The sequence below is a fragment of the Muntiacus reevesi genome, chromosome 1, assembly GCF_963930625.1.
Source record: "Muntiacus reevesi chromosome 1, mMunRee1.1, whole genome shotgun sequence".
NCBI lineage: Eukaryota > Metazoa > Chordata > Mammalia > Artiodactyla > Cervidae > Muntiacus > Muntiacus reevesi.
The window spans coordinates 84853315-84874460 of NC_089249.1; the positions used below are offsets into that span (position 1 = coordinate 84853315).

General features: G+C 40.0%; 1 protein-coding gene across 3 annotated transcripts in view; it reads right to left on the reverse strand.

The window, feature by feature from the left end:
- Window positions 1–8605: 8605 nt before the first annotated feature.
- The window catches only part of CHD1L (chromodomain helicase DNA binding protein 1 like), a 59923-nt gene continuing 47382 nt past the window's right edge, over window positions 8606–21146 (reverse strand). For all 3 annotated transcript variants that reach the window (XM_065905705.1, XM_065905698.1, XM_065905714.1), the window contains 7 exons: window positions 20737–20900; window positions 19990–20186; window positions 18465–18563; window positions 10933–11003; window positions 10712–10826; window positions 9873–9981; window positions 8606–8982 (listed from right to left, as the gene is read on the reverse strand). In XM_065905705.1, coding sequence (XP_065761777.1) covers window positions 8904–8982; window positions 9873–9981; window positions 10712–10826; window positions 10933–11003; window positions 18465–18563; window positions 19990–20186; window positions 20737–20900 — 834 coding nt within the window. In that variant the 3' untranslated portion in view covers window positions 8606–8903. The remainder of the gene's footprint in view (window positions 8983–9872; window positions 9982–10711; window positions 10827–10932; window positions 11004–18464; window positions 18564–19989; window positions 20187–20736; window positions 20901–21146) is intronic.

Below are 21146 nucleotides of genomic sequence, written 5' to 3' on the forward strand. Positions count from 1 at the left end.
GAGTCGACGATAAGAAAGTAAGAGAGAGTAAGAGGCTGATATCCCCTGGTTTACGCAGAAAGCCAATAGTCCTATTCTTAGGGTTCGCGCTGATGCACATAGGCAACCAGGCGCCCTCTTGAGTCGGTGAACGCAGTGTGCCTTCTCAAGAGTCTTAGAAGCCCAGGCAACAAAGTGAGCTCAGCGGGCCTCCGTGCTCCAAGGAATTAGCCAGAAATAGAAAGAATAGAAAGAAAGAAAGACACGGGGACCCAAGCTCTGATGGAGCAAAGGTGTTTTAATCAACATGGCGTGTGCATATATTCTGTCTTACAAGGTGGTTCTTCTCAGCAAAGATAAAGATTAAAATTCCAGACTTACAAAACATAAGATGATCCCTATCAAAGAGAGTTGCAAACAATCATCTTTTACCATATGGTTCATAAGAAGGAAGAGGGTACTTATCACCGTAATGAAAAATGCCTGGATTCCTCAGCCCCGGGAAAGGCATGCCTCTCCTCTTAATTCCTGAATATTCAGGGATTAATAAGGGCCAGAGGGTTCCTGACAGATCCAAAACAGCACACAGGAAGCCTCTTGTTAAATGCTTCCTGACAGGCTCCAGTTGCTAACCAAGTCTTCCTGGGATCCTGGATGGTTGACATCCGCCAGGAGGGTCACACTGGAGGAGAAACACAGCACACCTGAGACGGCGCTCCCGCTGTGCACCCAGGAAACCGAACAGCTGGGATGGGGGAGGTGATAAGATGCACTGCACCTGGGGAGAGTGCGCTGGCCGAGCACCTAGTCGCCTGGGCTGCTGGGACCTGGGAGGGGCACAAAACGCAGGCCAAACCGAGTCTGCACCTCTGGAGTACCCGAGGACCTGAACCTGAGTGGCCTAGATCTGGGAAGTGCACGCAACCCAGGGCCCGCCTTAGACAGTGCCCCTGCAGAGCAGCCTGGAGCCTGAGTAGTGTAGACAGGGAAAGCACACATGCTGTGAGCGGGGCAAACCCAGTGCGGCCCAGTCACTGCGAGCACTCCCCACACACACCATTGACATCTGTTTGCAGTGTTCCTTCCTCCCCACAGCACAACTGAACAAGTGAGCCTAAATAAGTGACCACCTTTGTGTCAGGGCAGAAGTTAGATACTGAAGAGACTTGCAAACCGAGGAAGCCAAAATAAACAAAGAGGGAACTGCTTTGGAAGTGACAGGTACAACAGATTAAAACCCTGCATTAGCATTGGCTACACTGGAAGGGACATATAGACCTTGAGAAGAAGTAAAAGCTGGAACAAGGAACTATCTAAACTGAACTGACCCCATACTGCCCTCAACAGGTCCAGAGAAATTCCTAGATCTATTTTACTATTATCATTTTTTAATTAAAAATTAAAAAAAAATTTTTAAGTTATTACTTTTTCATTTTAAAACCTACTATTACTATGCAAAAAAGAAAAAGACCCTATTTTTAAAGCAAATTTCAAATATTTTTTTATAACTTTTGCAATTTTGTTCTTTAATATTGTATTTTTGAGAGCCTAACCTCTATTCTAGATTTTTTATCTTTGCTTTTTGGTATTTGTTATCAGTTCTGTACCTTTAAGAATCCAATCTTCAGTACCCATTTTTACTTAGGAGTGTGATTACTGGCTTGATTGCTCTCTCCCATTTTGATTTTCCTTTCTCTCCCCCAGGTCACCTCTATCTCCTCCCTCCCCCTTCTCTTCTGTACTTAACTCTGTGAATTTCTTTGGGTGTTCTGGGCTGTGGAGAACACTTAAGGAACTGATCACAGGCTAGATTGGTCTCTCTCCTTTTGACTCCCCCTCCTCACCTCCTGGTCACCTCAATCTCCTTCCTCCCTCTTCTCTTCCCTATGGAACTCCGTGAACCTCTCTGAGTGTTCCAGACTGTGGAGAGCAAATAGGGAATTGATTACTGGCTAGATTGCTCTCACCCCTTTTGATTCCCCCTCTTCTCCTGGTCACCTCTTTCTCCCTCCTCCCTCTTCTCTTCTCCATGTAACTCTGTGAACTTCTCTGGGTGTCCCCCACTGTGGAGAAATTTTTCACCATTAACCTAGATGTTTTCTCATTGGTGTTGTATTGATGGAGAAGTCTTGAGGCTACTGTAAGCATAAGGCTGAAAGCCAAAACTTGAGAACACCAGAAAACTCCCAACTCCAGGGAACATTAATCGACAAGAGCTTATCCAAAAGCCTCCATACCTACACTAAAACCAAGCTCCACCCAAGAGCCAACAAGTTTCAGAGCAAGACATACCAAGCTAATTCTCCAGCAATGCAGAAAAATAACCCTGAGCATTAAAATACAGGCAGCCAAAAGTCACACCAAACCCATAGACACCTCAAAACTCACTACTGGACACTCCATTGCACTCCAGAGAGAAGAGATCCAGCTCCACCCACCAGAACACCAATGCAAGCTTCCCTAACCAGGAAACCTTGACAAGCCACTCATCCAACCCCCCCCACAGGGAGGAACCTCCACAATAAAGAGGAACCACAAACTACCAGCATACAGAAAGGCCACCCCAAACACAGCAACCTAAAAAAAGACAAAAAGGCAGAGAAATAGCCAGCAGGTAAAGGAACATGGTAAAAGCCCACCAAACCAAACCAAAGAGGAGATATATGGAGTCTACCTGAAAAAGAATTCAGAATAATGATAGTAAAAATGATCCAAAATCTTGAAAACAAAATGGAGATAAATAGTCTGGAGATGAGAATTGAGAAGATGCAAGAAAAGTTTAACAAGGACCTAGAAGGAATAAAAGAGAGTCAATCAATAATGAATAATGCAATAACTGAGATCAAAAGCACTCTGGAGGGAACCAACAGTAGAATACCTGAGGCAGAAGATAGGATAAGTGAGGTGGAAGATAGAATGGTGGAAATAAATGAAGCGGAGAGGAAAAAAGAATCAAAAGAAATGAGGACAACCTTAGAGACCTCTCAGACAATGTTAAATGCCCCAACATTCAAATCATAGGAGTCCCAGAAGAAGAAGACAAAAAGAAAGGCCATGAGAAAATACTTGAGGAGGTAATAGTTGAAAACTTCCCTAAAATGGGGGAAGGAAATAGCCACTCAAGTCCAAGAAACCCAGAGAGTCCCAAACAGGATAAACCCAAGGCAAAACACCCCAAGACAAATATTAGTCAAATTAAGGAAGATCAAACACAAAGAACAGATATTAAAAGCAGCAAGGGAAAAACAACAAATAACTCACAAGTGAATCCCCATAAGGATAACAGTTGATCTTTCAATAGAAACTCTTCAGGTGAGAAGGGAATGGCAGGACATATTTAAAGTGATGAAAGAGAAAAACTGACAACCTAATTTACTGTACCCAGAAAGGATCTCATTCAAATATGAAGGAGAAATCAAAAGCTTTACAGACAAGCAAAAGCTCAGAGAATTCAGCACCACCAAACCAGCTCTTCAACAAATGCTAAAGGATCTTCTCTAGACAGGAAACCCAGGAAAGGTTTATAAACTCAAACCCAAAACAACAAAGTAAATGGCAACGGGATCATACTTATCAATAATTACCTTAAATGTAAATGAGTTGAATGCCCCAACCAAAAGACAAAGACCGGCTAAATGGATACAAAAACAAGACCCCTATGAATGCTGTCTACAAGAGACCCACCTCAAACCTAGGGCCACATACAGACTCAAAGTGAAGGGCTGGAAAAAGATATTTCACGCAAATGGAGACCAAAAGAAAGCAAAAGTAGCAATATTCTTATCAGATAAAATAACTTTGAAGTAAAGGCTGTGAAAAGAGACAAAGAAGGACACTACATAATGATCAAAGGATCAATCCAAGAAGAAGATATAACAATTATAAATATATATGCACCCAACATAGGAGCACCGCAATATGTAACACAAATGCTACAAGTATGAAGGGGAAATTAACAGTAACACAATAATAGTGGGAGACTTTAATACCCCACTCACACCTATGGATAGATCAACTAAACAGAAAATTAGCAGGGAAACACAAACTTTAAATGATACAATGGACCAGTAAGACCTAATTGATATCTATAGGACATTTCACCCCAAAACAATGAATTTCACCCTTTTCTCAAGTGCACACGGAACCTTCTCCAGGACAGATCACATTCTGGGCCATAAATCTAGCCTTGGTAAATTAAAAAAAATTGAAATCATCTCAAGCATTTTTGTGATCACAATGTAGTAAGATTAGATGTCAATTACAGGAAAAAAACTATTAAAAATACAAACATATGGAGGCTAAACAACATACTTCTGAATAACCAACAAATCACAGAAGAAAACAAAAAAAGAAATCAAAATATGCATAGAAACAAATGAAAATGAAAACACAACAATCCAAAACCTATGGGATTCAGTAAAAGTAGTGCTAAGGGGAAGGTTCATAGGAGTACAAGCCTACCTCAAGAAATAAGAGAGAAATCAAATAAATAACCTAACTCTACACCTAAAGCAACTAGAAAAAGAAGAAATTAAGCACCCCAGGGTTAGTAGGAGGAAAGAAATCATAAAAATTAGGGCAGAAATAAATGCAAAAGAAACAAAGGAGACCATAGACAAAATCAACAAAGCTAAAGTTGGTTCTTTGAGAAGATAAATAAAATACACAAACCATTAGCCAGTCATCAAAAAAGGGGGGGATCAAATCAACAAAATCAGAAATGAAAAAGGAGAAATCACAACAGACAACACAGAAATACAAAGGATCATAAGAGACTACTTATCAGCAACTATATGTCAATAAAATGGACAACTTGGAAGAAATGGACAAATTCTTAGAAAAGTATAACTTTCCAAAACTGAACCAGGAAGAAATAGAAAATCTTAACAGACCCAACACAAGCACAGAAATCGAAACTATAATCAGAAATCTTTCAACAAACAAAAGCCTGGGACCAGACGGCTTCACAGCTGAATTCTACCAAAAATTTAGAGAAGAGCTAACATCTATCCTACTCAGACTCTTCCAGAAAATTGCAGAGGAAGGTAAACTTCCAAACTCATTCTATGAGGCCACCATTACCCCAATACCAAAACCTGACAAAGATGCCACAAAAAAAGAAAACTACAGGCCAATATCACTGATGAACATAGATGCAAAAATCCTTAACAAAATTCTAGCAAACAGAATCCAACAACATATTAAAAAAAATCATACATCATGACCAAGTGGGCTTTATCCCAGGGATGCAAGGATTCTTCAATATTCCCAAATCAACCAAGGTGACACACTACATTAACAAATTGAAAGATAAAAACCATATGATTATCTCAATAGATGCAGAGAAAGCCTTTGACAAAATTCAACATCCATTTATGATAAAAACCCTACAGAAAGCAGGCATAGAAGGAATATACCTCAACATAATAAAAGCTATATATGATAAACCCATAGCAAACATTATCCTCAATGGTGAAAAATTGAAAGCATTTCCCCTAAAGTCAGGAAAAAGACAAGGATGCCCACTCTCACCACTACTATTCAACATAGTTTTGGAACTTTTAGCCACAGCAACCAGAGAAGAAAAAGAATCCAGATTGGAAAAGAAGTAAAACTCTGTTCGCACATGACATGATCCTCTAGGTAGAAAACCCTAAAGACTCCACCAGAAAATTACTAGAGCTAATCAATGAATATAGTAAAGTTGCAGGATATAAAATCAACACAGAAATCCCTTGCATTCCTATATACTAACAATGAGAAAACAGAAATTAAAGAAACAATTCCATTCACCATTGCAACAAAAAGAATAAAGTATTTAGGAACAAATCTACCTAAAGAAACAAAAGACCTATATGTAGAAAACTATAAAACACTGGTGAAAGAAATCAAAGAGGACACAAATAGATGGAGAAATATACCATGTTCATGGATCGGAAGAATCAATATAGTGAAAATGAGTATACTACCCAAAGTAATCTATAGATTCAATGCAAACCCTATCAAGCTACAAATGGTATTCTTCAGAGGAGTAGAACAAATTAACAATTTGTATGGAAATACAAAAAAGCTTGAATAGCCAAAGCAACCTTGAGAAAGAAGAATGGAATTGGAGGAATCAATCTGCCTGACTTCAGGCTATACTACAAAGCAAGTCATCAAGACATGGTACTGATGACAAGACAAGGTATGGTACTGGCACAAAAACAGAAACATAGATCAATGGAACAAAATAGGAAGTCCAGAGATAAATCCATGCACCTATGGACACTTTATCTTTGACAAAGGAGGCAAGAATATACAAAGGAGAAAAGACAATCTCTTTTAACAAGTGGTACTGGGAAAACTGGTCAACCACTTGTAAAAGACTGAAACTAGAACACTTTCTAATGCCATACACAAAAATAAACTCAAAATGGATTAAAGATCTAAATGTAAGACCAGAAACTATAAAACTCCTAGAGGAAAACATAGGCAAAACACTCTCTGACATAAATCTCAGCAGGATCCTCTATGACCCACCTCCCATAGTAATGGAAATAAAAGGAAAAATAAACAAATGGGACCTAATTAAGCTTAAAAGCTTTTGCACAATGAAGGAAACTATAAGTAAGGTGAAAAGACTGCCTTCAGAATGGGAGAAAATAATAGCAAATGAAGCAACTGACAAAGAATTAATCTCAAAAATATACAAGCAATTCCTGCAGCTCAATTCCAGAAATACAAATGACCCAATCAAAAAATGGGCCAAAGAACCAAATAGACATTTCTCCAAAGAAGACATACAGATGGCTAACACACACATGAAAAGATGCTCAACATCATTCATTATCAGAGAAATGCAAATCAAAACCACAATGAGGTACCATCTCACGCCAGTCAGAATGGCTGCCATCAAAATGTCTACAAACAATAAATGTTGGAGAGGGTGCGGAGAAAAAGGAACCCTCTTACACTGTTGGTGGCAATGCAAACTAATACAGCCACTATGGAGAATAGTATGAAGATTCCTTAAAAAACTGTAAATAGAACTGCCATACAACTCAGCAATACCACTGCTGGGCATACACACCAAGGAAACCAGAATTGAAAGAGACACGTGTACTCCAATGTTCATCGCAGCACTGTTTACAATAGCCAGGACATGGAAGCAACCTAGATGTCCATCAGCAGACGAATGGATAAGGAAGCTGTGGTACACACACACAATGGAATATTACTCAGCTATTAAAAAGAATGCATCTGAATCAGTTCTAACGAGGTGGATGAAACTGGAGCCTATTATACAGAGCGAAGTAAGTCAGAAAGAAAAACACCAACACAGTACATTAACGTATATATATGAATTTAGAAAGATGGTAACGATGACCCTATATGCGAGACAGCAAAAGAGACATAGATGTAAAGAACAGACTTTTGGACTCTGTGGGAGAAGGTGAGGGTGGGATGCTTTGAGAGAATAGCATTGAAATATGTATATTATCATATGTGAAATATATCGCCAGTCCAGGTTGGATGCATGAGACAGACTGTTCAGGGCTGATGCACTGGGATGACCCTGAGGGATTAGTTGGGGAGGGGGGAGGGAGGGTCATGGCTGATTCCTGTGAATGTATGGCAAAAACCACCACAATACTGTAAAGTAATTAGCCTCCAATTAAAATAAATTAAAAAAGAAAAAAAAGTTAAGGAATCATGAAATTAGTCTTCAACTAAATTGGTCTTCAACACAGATTCTAAACTGTTGACGGGTGAAGAGGCCAGGGAGGAAGTCAAATAGAACAGTACAATCCAGATGCTAACAGCATTGCTTTTCTTAGAAGGTCATGGCCCCAGTTCTGAGATCCCCCACAGGAGGCAAGGTTCCCTGAATCAAGGGCCCAGGCCTGAGGCCCAGGTATTAAGGGCCTCAAAGCAGCAGAAACCAGGTTGGTTGAGGACAGCCAGCCAAGACTGAGACTTCATGTATAAAAATGTGAAAAGTCGCAGCTTCTACAGTGTCTCCTCCTCCGACTCCTTCTCTGGTGGTTCTCAGCCTTCTGCCCTCCCCAGTCTGACATTTGCTGTCAGTTTTGTGCCACTTCCACAATTCCCTTCTTTTTATTTTTTTAAAATTCATCTGTGCCAAGTCTTAGTTGCGGAACATGAGATCTTCCACCTTCGTTGTGGCATATAAACTCTTAGTTGTAGTACATGGGACGTGGTTCTCTGACAGAGATTGAACCCGGGCCCTCTGCATTGGGAGCACAGTGTCTTAGCCAGTGGACCACCAGAGAAGTCCCCACAATGCCCTTATTTCTTGAAGCTGAACTGAATTTAATGGGAGGGGGAAAGCTGATCCTTGGTTTCTCTGAAGCCACATATGTTCCTCTGGATCTGAGTGCTGAACTGTATGAAGAGAAGGCAGGAGGGACTCTGGTTGTCTGGATCAGCAACCTCTCTTCTCAGTCTTTCCCCTAGAGACCTATCTTTCCAAGGCATGAACTGACTAAAGGCATTTCCTTCCCCCAGAACCAACCTGTTCTATTTCCCTTCCTTTCTCCTCAATGCACTTACCTTTCTCACCATAAAGAAATCAGTCTGAGAGGACGAAAACTAGATTGAGGAGAAAACAAGCAAAGACACCTTTAGAGAGAGAAAAGGTATTTATTATTATACAAATAGCTATGCATACTGGGGCACTGGCAAACTGCCAAAGAATTTTCCCAAGTAACTTTTGCATAGCTGTATTACAGGTATTACTCATCAGTAACACATTCAGGAGAACAAAATTAGAATTCAGAAAACAGAGTCTCTCAGAGCCCCACCAGATTCTGATTCCTTGTTGAAATACTCTATCACAGTGGCTTTGAGCAACTAGCTTTTCTTTTCCCCCAGCTTTTTCAGCTGGTTGCTGAAGGCTGGATCTGATGCTGAACTGATTATTAAGATACTAGCTGTCCTGAGGATGAAGATGAGGCCTGTAGATGAAGGACAGCAGCTTTGCTTCTAGGAAAATAGTAGCTGAATAGGGCGGTCAAGGGATATTTTACATCACTTTAAAATCAACTGTACTAAAACTACTAGTTCTTTAGTAATTACTCAAATAATCACTCCAGAGGTGTACTCCTTAATTTCCTTTTACCATATAATAAATCTTTTCAATATTGTTAGCATTTATTACTGTAGAATTATGATGATATACTAAAACTCTTCTGATACTGTCTGAATTGTGCAAATGTATAAAACCTAACTTCTGTGCTAAGTTTTTATAGTGATTTAAATAAACCCCCACCAAGTGAATTAATTTCAGTAATTGTCTAAGTAAAAGGAGGAAGTTTCTGTATAAGTATAGCACGTGGTAAATTCAGCTTCTTATAATAATTCTGGACTCAGTATTGTGGTTCAAACAATGCTAACTTACAGCAAGCAGATCACTGGAAGAAAATACTAGTCTAGCAAAACTAGATTATATGCTCATGGTCAAAATGAATTTCACACTGCTTAAGAATACACTGAATTGGTTCAGAAATAAAACAGGTCACTTGCTTGCTTGCTTATTTTAGTGAACAGAGTGAAGTTCTTAGAACTAGGCCTTGGCCTGTGGACCTGAAGGATCTCCAGAGAAGTGATGTGAAACATTCAACATGAGGGCAAATGGCAATTGTTCAATTAATTCCCCTCTTCATGTATCTTTTAGCTGTTGGTACATAAAAATGCTGGGGTGTGTTTATCTCCTTGGATATAAACATGGTAGAAAATCCTTCTTACTTTTTTCTCATTGAAGTGGGGGCAGAGTGAAAAACATGGCAGAAGAGGACTTGGCCTTGGATTAAAAAATGGCATCAGAAAAATGCAAGACATTTTCCCCTTCTGAGCTGAAAGTGCACACCATTAGGATAATAAAAGGATACATGTAAGTTGGGATGCCTCTTGAGGCCAAGTGTTTCCGAATAAGTCGCTCAGTACCGTACCAGTTAAAACCTTTCGTGGCATGTCCAATGCGTGGAAGATGGACACTTGCTGTTAAAAAAAAAAAACGTTCATGATGTCTTCATTAAATTGAGTAATGTGTATAAGATATACATAGGAGATGATAGTGTATTCTGAGTCACTTTGCTGTTTCCAATGAATAAAATGTATATAATCTTGGTGAGTGACACTCAAAGCATATGATTATATGAGGAGTGATTGTAACATGGGAAAACTAATTCTATAGAACATGAGGACCTACATACAGGCTCTGGTAATAAGTAGGTACAATGGGAATAGAATATGATTGATGATTGAGATGTAATTTAAAAGATTCTTTAACAAGTCAATCAGTTCGACAAACTCTGAGACATGCTGGGTTTGGAAACAAAATTAAACTCAGGTCTTTTGGCAGAGAACTGTCTGCTAATGCAGACTGTGACTCTCCGAGAAGGGACAGGATAAAAAGCGTTTCCCAACAGCGTGTGACCAGTTTACCTCATTTCTGGTCCTCTGCTTCCTCGTCTGTAAAATCATGACACAAATACCCAGAGGATGCAGGTGGTCCAGAGACAGAGGATACAGAAGTGATCAAGAAAGGAAAAGGGCTTTGAGAATACAAGATGACGAAAGTGTTACTTGTGTGGGCTCTCATATTGGGGCTTCCCTTCACCACACATACTGAATGGGATCTTGGCATTTCTCACCTCCCTTTAAAAGTCACATCCTATGCTTGGAAACAGAAATTCATCTATTCCTGAGCACAAATGGAAGGGCTTACCTTTCCTTTTCTTTGCTGCTAAAAATATCTTCTTCAGGGCCTCTTCTAGGGCTGCCATCTTAATGCCAGACAGGACATTGGTGCGATCTCGGTGCTGGGCCACAATCAAGGCCAACTACGAGGAACAATCATTTACTGAGTGGGAGCAGGGGCAGTTTTCAGAGGAGGTGATGGGAGTCAAAGTTTAGCTCCAATAAATTGATGTGGTTTTTTTCACTTACCAAATCTTGCCCTTCGTTTCTTGACTCTTTATCATCAATAGGAAATAAAAGGACACCTCCCAAACTCAAATCTGAGGTAAAACAAGAAGAAGCAACAGAAAGAACATAAAGTTCACTACAGAATGAGACTCCTGAGGAAGGGCTACTCTGAACCGTCCCTATGCTGTGCCTTTTCCAAAGCTACTCAGGTGTATGTAACAGCGGTGCCCTGTCTTGTTCCTGATATTAGAGGAAAAGTTTTCAGCTATGTGGAATATAACGCATGCTGTGGGCTTGTTGTAAATAGCTTTTGGCTCAGTGGTAAAAGAATCGGCCTGCAATGCAGAAGATGCACAGGAGACCGGGGTTTGATCCCTGGGTCAGGAAGATCCCCTAGAGAAGGAAATGGCAACCCACTCCAGTATTCTTGCCTGGAGAATCTCATGGAAGAGGAGCCTGGTGGGCCCCAGGACACAACCTAGCAACTGAACAACGAAACAAAAAACATACTGAGGTATATTCCTTCTGTAACCAATCTGCAGAGGGTATGTCATCACAAATTTGTACTCTGTCAGATGCTGTCTCTACATCTATTGAGAGGATCACTTTTATCTTTCATTCTATTAATGTGATATATAACATTTATTGATTTGTCTATGTTGAACCATCCCTACATCCCAGGGATAATTCCTACTTGGTCATGTGTGTAATCCTTTTAATAAGTTCCTGAATTAGGTCTGCTAATATTTTGTTGAGAATTTTTGCATTGAAGTTATCAAAGATATTGATCTATAGTTTTGTTTTCTTGTAGTGTCATCTGGCTTTGCTACCAGGGTGAAACTGGCCTTGTAGAATGAGTTTGGAAAGGTTCCCTTCTCTTCAATTTTTTGGAAGAGTTTGAGAAGGACTGGCGTTGATTCTTCTTGAAATGTTTGGTAGAATCTGCCAGTGAAGCCATCTGGTCCTGAAATTTCCTGTGTTGGGAGGTTTTTAATTACTGAGTCAATCTCTTTGCTCATCACTGGTCTGTTCAGATTCTCTAGTTCTTACTGGCTCAGTCTTGACAGTTTGCAGATTCTATAAACTTATCCAATTCTTCCAGGTTATCTAGTTTGTTGGTGTATGATCATCCATAGTAGTCTCTTATGATTCTATGTATTCCTATAGGGTCACTTATAATTTCTTTTCTGGTTTTATTTGGGTCTTCTCTTTTTTATTCTCACTAAAGATTTATCAATTTTATCTTTTTGAAAAATTCTTAGTTCTGTTAATCTTTTCTATTGTTTTTTTTCTGTCTCTATTTCATTTATTTCTCCTCTGAACTTGATTTCCTTCCTGCTAACTTTGGGCTTAATTTGTTCCTCTTTTCTAGTTCCTTAAAGGCTAAAGTTAGGGTGATTATTTGTGATCTTTCTAGTTTCTTAATATTTGCATTTATTGCTGTAAGCCTCCCTCTTAGAACTGTTTCTGCAGGGCCCCATAGGTTTTGGGGTGTTGTGTTTCCATATTTTTTTTGAGATATTCTTTGCTTTCCTTTTAGGTTTATTCTTTGACCATTGTTCAGGAGTATACTGTTTAGTTTCCACATCTTACAGATTTTCCAGTTTTCCTCATTTTATTTCTAGTTTCATGCCATTGTGAGCAGAAAAGATTACTTGGTATGATTTCAATTATCTTATTTTGCTAAGACCTGTTTTTTGCCCTATCATATGATCTATTCTTGAAAACGTTCCATGTGCATTTAGAAGAATATATATTCTACTGTTGTTGGATAGAAAGTTCTATAGATGCTTGTTAGGTCCATTTGGTCTACTGTTTGGTTCAAGCCATCATTTCCTTGTTCATTTTCTGTCTGGATGATTTATGTACTGCTGAGAGTGGGGTACTGAAGTCCCCTATTATTACTATATTGTCTACTTCTCCCCTCATATGTATTAATATTTGCTTAATACATTTAGGTGCACCAATGTTGGGTGCACATATATTTACACTTGTTACAACTTCTTGATGAATTGATCCCTTTATCATTATATAGCGACCTTCTTTGTCTCATTACCATTTTTGGCTTCGAGTCTATTTCGTGTAATACAAATATAACTACTTCTGCTTTCTTTTGGTTTCTACTTGCATGGAATATATTTTTCCATCCCTTTGAGATATATAATTGGGTCTTGTTTTTATCCATCTAGACACTCTGTGCCTTTTGACTGATAAATTCGAACAATTTACATTTAAAGTAATTATATGTAAGGACTTACTAATGCCACTGTGTACATTCCAGTTGTTTTGTAATTCCACTGTTTCTTTTTCCCTCTGCTTCTGCCTACCTTTGTAAATAGATTATTTTCTATGGTGGTATGCTCTGGTTCCCTTTTGTTTTTTGTGGATCTGATCTAGGTTTTTACTTTGTGGTTACTATGGGGCTTTACATGAAACATTTTATAGATAGAACAGTGTATTTTAGGAGGACAGCAACTTATAACCAATTGCCTATAAAAGCTCCACCCTTTTACTCCTCCCTTTTATATTATGCATGTCACAATTTACCTCTTAGTATGTTGTGTATTCATTAGCAATTTATAGTAGCTGTAGTTACTTTTACTATTTTCCTTTAAGCTTTATATTATAATTGACTGGTTCACACACCATCTTAACACCAAGTTGGTTTTCTAAATCTTACTGTACATATTTTACCTTTACCAGTGTGTTGTATACTTTGACATGTGCTCATATCACTAATTAGTGCCTTTTCATTTTGACTTGAAGAACTCCTTTCAGCATTTCTTGCAAAGCAAGTCTAGTGGTGGTGAACTCCCTCAGCTTTTGTTTGCTGGGAAAGCCTTTATTTCTCCTTCATAGCTGAAAGATAACTTTGCTGTATAAAGTATTCTTGGTTGGCAATTTTGATCTTTCAACACTTCAAATATGTCATTCTACTCTCAGGACCTCTTTCTGCTAAGAAATCTGCTGATAATCAAATAGGGGTTCCTTTGTACATTACATTCTTTTTTTCCCTAGCTTCCTTTAAGACTTTTTATCAATGAAAGTCTTGGAGAAGGTCTTTTAGCATTGAGATAACAGGGTGACCTATTAGCTTCATGGACATGCATGTTTTGTCTTTCCCTAGGTTGGGAAAGTTCTCAGCTACTATTTCTTAAACTCTTTTCCCCTTCTCCTTCTAGAAGCCTAATTACTCTGATTTGTGTTTTCTTGATTCAGTCTCATAGCTTACACAGGCTTACTTCACTCTCTTTAAATTTGTTATTTTAAAATTCCTATCTCCCACAAGTCACTTATTCTTTCTTCCATATGGTCTCCCCTGCTATACATGCATGCTCAGTCATGTCTGACTCTTTGTGACCTCATGGATGTTCGCCCACCAGGCTCCTCTGTCCATGGGATTTTCTGGGCAAGAATACTAGAATGGATTGTCGTTTCCTACTCCAGAGAATCTTCCCAACCCAGGGATTGAACCCACGTCTCTTGCATCTTCTGCACTGGCAGGTGGATTCTTTAGCACTGCACTACCTGAGAAGCCTACCTTGTTCTCTATTGTATTCTTCATCTCATCCACTGACTTCTTCAGCTCTACAATTTGTTTGGGTTTTTATTTTATTTTTCCTCTGTAAATCTGTCTTTTCAGAATTTTTAAATTTCCATTAATTTATGTATAGCAAAATTAATCAATTTTAAGTGTGCAAGTTTGTCACATACACATAGTCATATAACCACTACCATTCAGTTCAAAATAATTTTTAATTTCTCTTATGACCTTTTTCTTTGACCTGTAGATAATTGAGAAAAGTATTGTTTAATTTTCAAATATTTAGAGATTTTCTAGATATCTATGGTTGAATTCTACTTTAATTTTATTGCTGTTAAAGAACATACTTTGTGATTTCATTCATTTTTAATTTAATGAGAATTTTTTAATGACCCAGAATATGATTCATCTTGCTGAATGTATATATTTGAAAAGAATGGGCATTTTGATCATTTGATGGAGTATTAATAGATAAAGTGAAAGTGAAGTCGCTCAGTTATGTCCGACTCTTTGCGACTCTACGGACTGTAGCCTACCAGGCTCCTCCCATCATGGGATTCTCCTGGCAAGAATACTGGAGTGGGTTGCCATTTTCTTCTCCATGTTTGGGTTTTTAAAATTTCAATCTCTTTGAAAAGAAGTCACTATGTTAACATATTTTATTCTTGAATTTATTGAGTTGCTTTTCTGAGTCTTTTTATAATTCACTGAGTTTCTTCATAACTGCTATTCTGAATTTTTTGTCAGTTAGATCACAATATTCTGTGCCTTTGAGCATGGCTGCTAGAGAACTGTCATTTTCTTTCTGTGATGCCATATTTCCTGATTTCATATTCCTGGTACTTATGCTCTGGTGCTTTTGCATTTGAAGTAGCAGATATCTCCTTAACTCAGTGCTCATTACCTTTAGCAGCAGACAGGGTATTATGTTATATAGTATTGGTATCATCTCAGTTTTTCTTGTATGTTTGTGTTCCACTCTTCTTGCTCTGTCTTGTGGCCAAATTTTTCAGCTTTTGTGTATTCTCTGATTTTTACAATTCACCAGGCTGGCTGGATACCTTTTTTCCCAGAAGGTGGAGCTATAGCTCAAGTCTGTGGTTTTTTCCTTGCTTGCCAACATGACCTGTTTTGAGTAGGATCCTGGTCTACCAGAGTTCACTTTCATGGATACACCAGGGAGCCTGCACAGGGAGCTGACATCAGAACTGAGGGAAGGTGTGGGTTTAACACTTAGCGTGCTGGGATTGCCACACACCTGCAGGGAAATTTTCAGGTACTTGTGCATGAACTTTCTACTGAGCACGTGTCTTTGACATCATTTGAAATTCTTATCTGCCTCTTTCCCAATATCCTTCCTCTGCCCAGGTGGGGAGCTACTACCTTAGTACTCCAGATGCTGGCAGAGAGAAACAGGTTTTTCCAGCTGCGTTCCACCTGGTGATGGTAGCTGCCAGAAAAATCAGCCCTCGCAGTGTTTTCCTTGGCGGGCCAGGGCTGGGGCTGGGAAAATTTCCCTTACCACCTATGCTGCAAGCAAACTCATATTTTTCTCTTTTCTCCAATGATGTGCCAGATCTCCCTTCAGGAAGGATGGACTTCAGCAAGTTCCATGTGTGAGTACCTGTGAGGGCAGCACTCACCTGTTTTTCGCCCTACTGCAGTGAGAGGGGTCTAGGCAGTTTCACAGGCTCTGCTGGTTCTTGCCTGTATGGAGATTTATCTGTGTCTTACCAGTTACAGTGGTGGGTGAGACTCCACTTGGAGTCTTTTAGAAGACCCACCAAGGCACTTTTGTTCAGGTGGGGATGTCTAATCCGTGGGGTGAAAAAGAGGGATTAAAAGCAGGAATGTCTTTTGCTACCATGTCACCCCCTTCACTCCTGAATTTTTATGCTCTTCTACTTCAATTTTTATGCTCTTCTACTCCTCAAACATTGCCTACGAAGTATTCCTGTAGGCACTGGAGAGTGAACGTAAAACCCAGAAGTATCTGGGCTGGGAGGGGGTGGGTCACTATGAACTTAAAATTCCTTTAGAAGAGTCTGATGTTTGTTTTAAATTATTCAAATACTGTATTCTACTATACATATTTGTATTTGTATATTTTCCTATCTCATCCAAATCAAATTCTCTACAGAAATGTGTTAATTCTAGGCCTTGCATATTTCAGTTTGAACCTATTTTCCTCTCAATCCATCCTGCATACCCCAATCTTTTTAAGTCACTCTAAAATACTGGGCTGGCCAAAAAAGTTGTTCAGGTTTTTCCCATATGATGATATAGAAAAACCTGAACAAACTTTTTGGCCAATCCAATATTTGCTCTGCTATGTCATTCTTCTACCCAAATCTCCCATGTCTAGCCATTGGATAACGTCCTGCCTTAGAATGCCATCTCCCTGGACAAGCCATAAATTATGTGCAGTCTTCTATAATGTGGCCCAAACCTCTCTTCTTTAAAACCTAACTTTACTCCTCAGCCTAAACTTTCTACTCCAGTCTGTCTGGCCTGCACACCATTCCCCTAAAATATTCACTGTGCAACTACCTGGGTCATTCAATACCCCATACTGGGAATGGTGGGGTTACAGGAGATACCAAGAAGAATGAGATATGGTTATGGACTCTCCTACACTTTCTCTCCACCTATTTAATCTCAACCCATCCTTCCAGGCCCAAGGTAACTTTCACCACTTCCATCAAGCCCTTCCTGGTAATTCAAACCCACATTTCATCTACCCTGCTATACCCTATTCCAGTCCTCCTTCAGAAAAGAGTGCACACTCCCATCTGTTTCCTTACTGACCACTTACACCTTAACTCTATGCAGCCAGGTTTTACTTTCCACACTTTCTTCAAAATGCTCCAAGGTGATGTGACTGCCTTTGGGGGGAAAATCCAGTGGCCTTTTCCCAGTGCTCATCCTCACTTCAGTGTCTGACACTACAGACCACTTCTTGACACCTCTCCTCCCTTGTACCCCAAAACACTACATTGTCAAGGTTCTCTTATTTTCCTGACAATTCCTTCTTCCCTCTTCTCCTAAATGGAGGTGTGTTCTCTGTTCTGTTCTCTGCCCTCCCATTTCTCCATCCTCTCTCCCTCACGGTTTTAAACAAGGATCCAAATGGAGACTCCTCAGTCTGTATCTCTAGCTCCAACCTCCCCTGAATTCTCTCCTTTTCAAACTGCCCAGTCAGTATCTAGATTGGGTTAATTATAGCAACACATATTAAGCCCTGTAATGCATTTTAGCAGAAAGACCATTCACTCCAAGTCCTTACATCCCTTTCTACGTTAAAGAAGTGAGCAAAAAAACCAATTTTGAAGAAATCTGAAGAGCTCTTCTCTATTGGACAAGACCCTTTAACCTCTCAAGTTCCACAGGAAATAATCACAATAATCATTTTACTCCTCTTGCCACTTTGTGATTTCACACATAAAAAGGAGGTGTTTGGCCCCTTCTCTCTGCCGAGAGAACACCATTCAGCCTTCAAGTTTCCCCAGACAGCTCTGCTTCCGTCTCCAGGGAGTGTTACACCCCAGTCTGTGCTAACTTCATAAAACAACCTCCTTCCTCTCAGCACCCAGCTCCTGTTAGCCCTTCAATGGTATATCTGATTTCTCTCCCACAGGTGTCTGACAGTTCCAGGAGATATTCCCTCAAGAAGAGAGTGTGAACTGGGTAAACAGTGAAATGAACTTCAAGCCAATACTTCAACATGCATGCAGCAATTGACATTTATCAAAATACTTACACGTTCATTATCCTCATTATAGTCCCATGAGGTGGATGGAAAAAGTATTATTTTCAAATTACAAATGAGAAGACAGGTACAGGGAGGGGGAAGGGATTGCCTCAAAGTCATGTATCAACTAGCTTTAACTAATGACAGAATTCAGACTCCAACTAGCTCTTCTGACTCCTCATCTAGTGCTTTTTAACGCACCTAATGTCCTCTCCCTCTTATTCCATCCTTAACCCTTCTCTCTGCATTGCTCCTTACCTTTCATTTTCCCAGCCAACTCATATCTTTTTCTTGGCTCAGCAGATCTTGTTTCCAGAGCTGTGAATAAACCACCTCTGCCCCAGCGACCAGAGTCATCTGATAGGAGAAAGAGAAGATTTTCTTCTATAGAAGGCAAAATCAAGTCCACAATTTAAAAAAAAAAAAAAAAGGTATGCCAAGTATACTTGATTTTTCAAAGGGCAAAAACAACTATCTAACCTCCAAGGATATTACACATTGGACTTGTCAAGTATGCTTAGGTCTTCTGGAGTATACCTGGCCATCATAATAGAAAAGCATCAAAAGAATCAGTGTTCTGAAAGAGCAGAAGCTCTGTAGTCCTTCTGTAATTCCTGGAAGATGACTAAGGAAGGATGTAGAGTAGATGTAAAACCAGAAAGAGTTGAAGCATTGATAATACAACAGTTTACAACAGCTTACAGCTCCCATTTCATAGGTAAGAAAGTGGAAAGGTTAAATGACTTATTCAAGCTGGTACTAACACAGCTGGTTAATACTCTGTATTCAGTCATTCATTCGATCATACTATAAATATTTGTCAGTATTACATGTCAAGAACTGTTTTACGCTCTAGGGTTACACCAGTGGGGGGAGGGGGGAAATCACTGTTCCCATAAAGTTTTATTTTCTAGTTCAGTGAAAGTGTGAAAACAAAAGTGTTAGTCACGTAGTCGTGTCCAACTCTTTGCAGTCTCTTGGACTGTAGCCCATCAGGATCCTCTGTCCATGGAATTCTTCAGGCAAGAATACTAGAATGGGTTGCCATTTCCTATTCCAGGGGATCTTCCTGACCCAGGGATTGAACCCAAGTCTCCTGCATTCCAGGTAGATTCTTTACAGTCTGGGCCACCAGGGAAACCCAGTTCAATGAAACACCACATGATACATTATGTATGTATTTGCTTGTTTCATTGTTTGTTCGTTCAATGAAACAAACAAGCAAATACATACATAATATGGCACTTGGTGATGTGTCATCAAGTAAAATAAGGTAAGAAAGTAAATAGAGAAAAACAGGGGTGAGTACGGGGTGTGGGAAGTCAGGGGAGACCTCTCTCTGAGATGTAGACATCTGAACAAAGCTTGATGTGGCTAAGTGGGGAAAGAGCATTCCCGGAAGAGGAACTTGCCTGGAAAAAAAAAAGTGCAAAGGTCATGAGGGAAGAACATGTTTAGAGTTCTGTTTTTTCTCAAAGGATTCATTTGGCTTATAGATGTAGCCTCTGTGTGCTCTCTTAAAAAAGTTTGTGCAGGGAACAAGGCAGGTATTATCCCATGACACAGATAAGGGAGCTGAGGCCTGGAGAAGTTGGATTCGGCTCTTACCTTTCTTCTTTACCTGGTTGGGCAACACTAGTCTCCTGGTTCTAAAGTTCACACTCTTTTTGACCACACAAGACTGCCCTAAGCCCATTAAGCACCCCTAAGACAGGGTTCTGGCTTGTCTTCCTTCCCCAGTTCTTGGCACCTTAAGGATTGAGGCCCCACCACTCCTACCTACCTACGCAGTGCACAATGACAGCATCCTCCGCCCCAGCCTGGGGGTGGGTGACGTCACCGCTGACATACTTGATGGAGGTTGAGTCTGGGTCCTCATACTCCAGTTGGGCAGAGCTCTCATCTTCCCCGTCCTCTGGTTCGCTCTCCTCAGAAGGCAGGCAGAAAGACTGGTAATTGTTGGACTCCCACCAGGCCATCCTTTGAGAAACCAGAGGGGAGAGGAATTAACTGGGCCTATCACCATTTCCCTCGAAGCACATCCTGGGCTGCGATTCACAAACGGTGAGTACCAAGGGGAGATGCAATTAGAAACTCACCCTTTTCCTTCTGCCTGTTTGTAAATAAACAAGAAGCCTTACTGATTAGCCTAACTGCCTCCTGACTACACTTCAAAAATGAGCAGCCACCAGATGTCACTGTTTTTAAGAACATGTGACTAAAAGGGACTGTTCAAGTAAACTACTCTTGTCAGACAGCTGCAATCAAGTCCTAAAATGTTCTCGCTTCAGCTGAATGCATCTTCTCTGCCTGAGGCACTTGGGACTGTTCTCTTAAGTAGATGGACTGCTAAGGTGAAAGTTTAATCTTTATAAAAGTATTCTATTACCAGTGGGAACTACCAGCATTACAGACACTTCCTGCAGTTTTAAAGTGATGTTTGACAGTGGGCTCACTATGCAGTAATGATCCCTTTACCAACTGTGACCTTCAGTTATATTAATAATACCATCAAATAACACACACGTACTTTTTCTTATGTTCTGCTTCTTCCTTCTTCTTCCTCTTCTCCTCTAACAGTCTCTTTCTCTTGGCCGCTGCTTCTTGTCTTTTCTTCCTTCTGTCTTCCAGTTCTTCTGGGCTCAGAATCCGCTTCCTTTTGGTGGACCCCTCCACAAGGCCTGGGATGGGAACCTGCAGGAAGAACAAGCTCATAACCAGGGAACTGGGGTCTACCTGTTCCTTCATGAGTCTCATTCATCACCTTGATCAATGTGCTCAATATTTCACCATGGGTGGTGGGAAGTGCTGGCAAGATACTTCAGTTTACACATCTGGTAGGCATGGTAACCAGGATACTATGCTCTAAACTCAACCAAAGCACTGGCATGTCAGTATAGCAATATGTCATTTTGATTAATCTCATTAGGAATAAGGTAC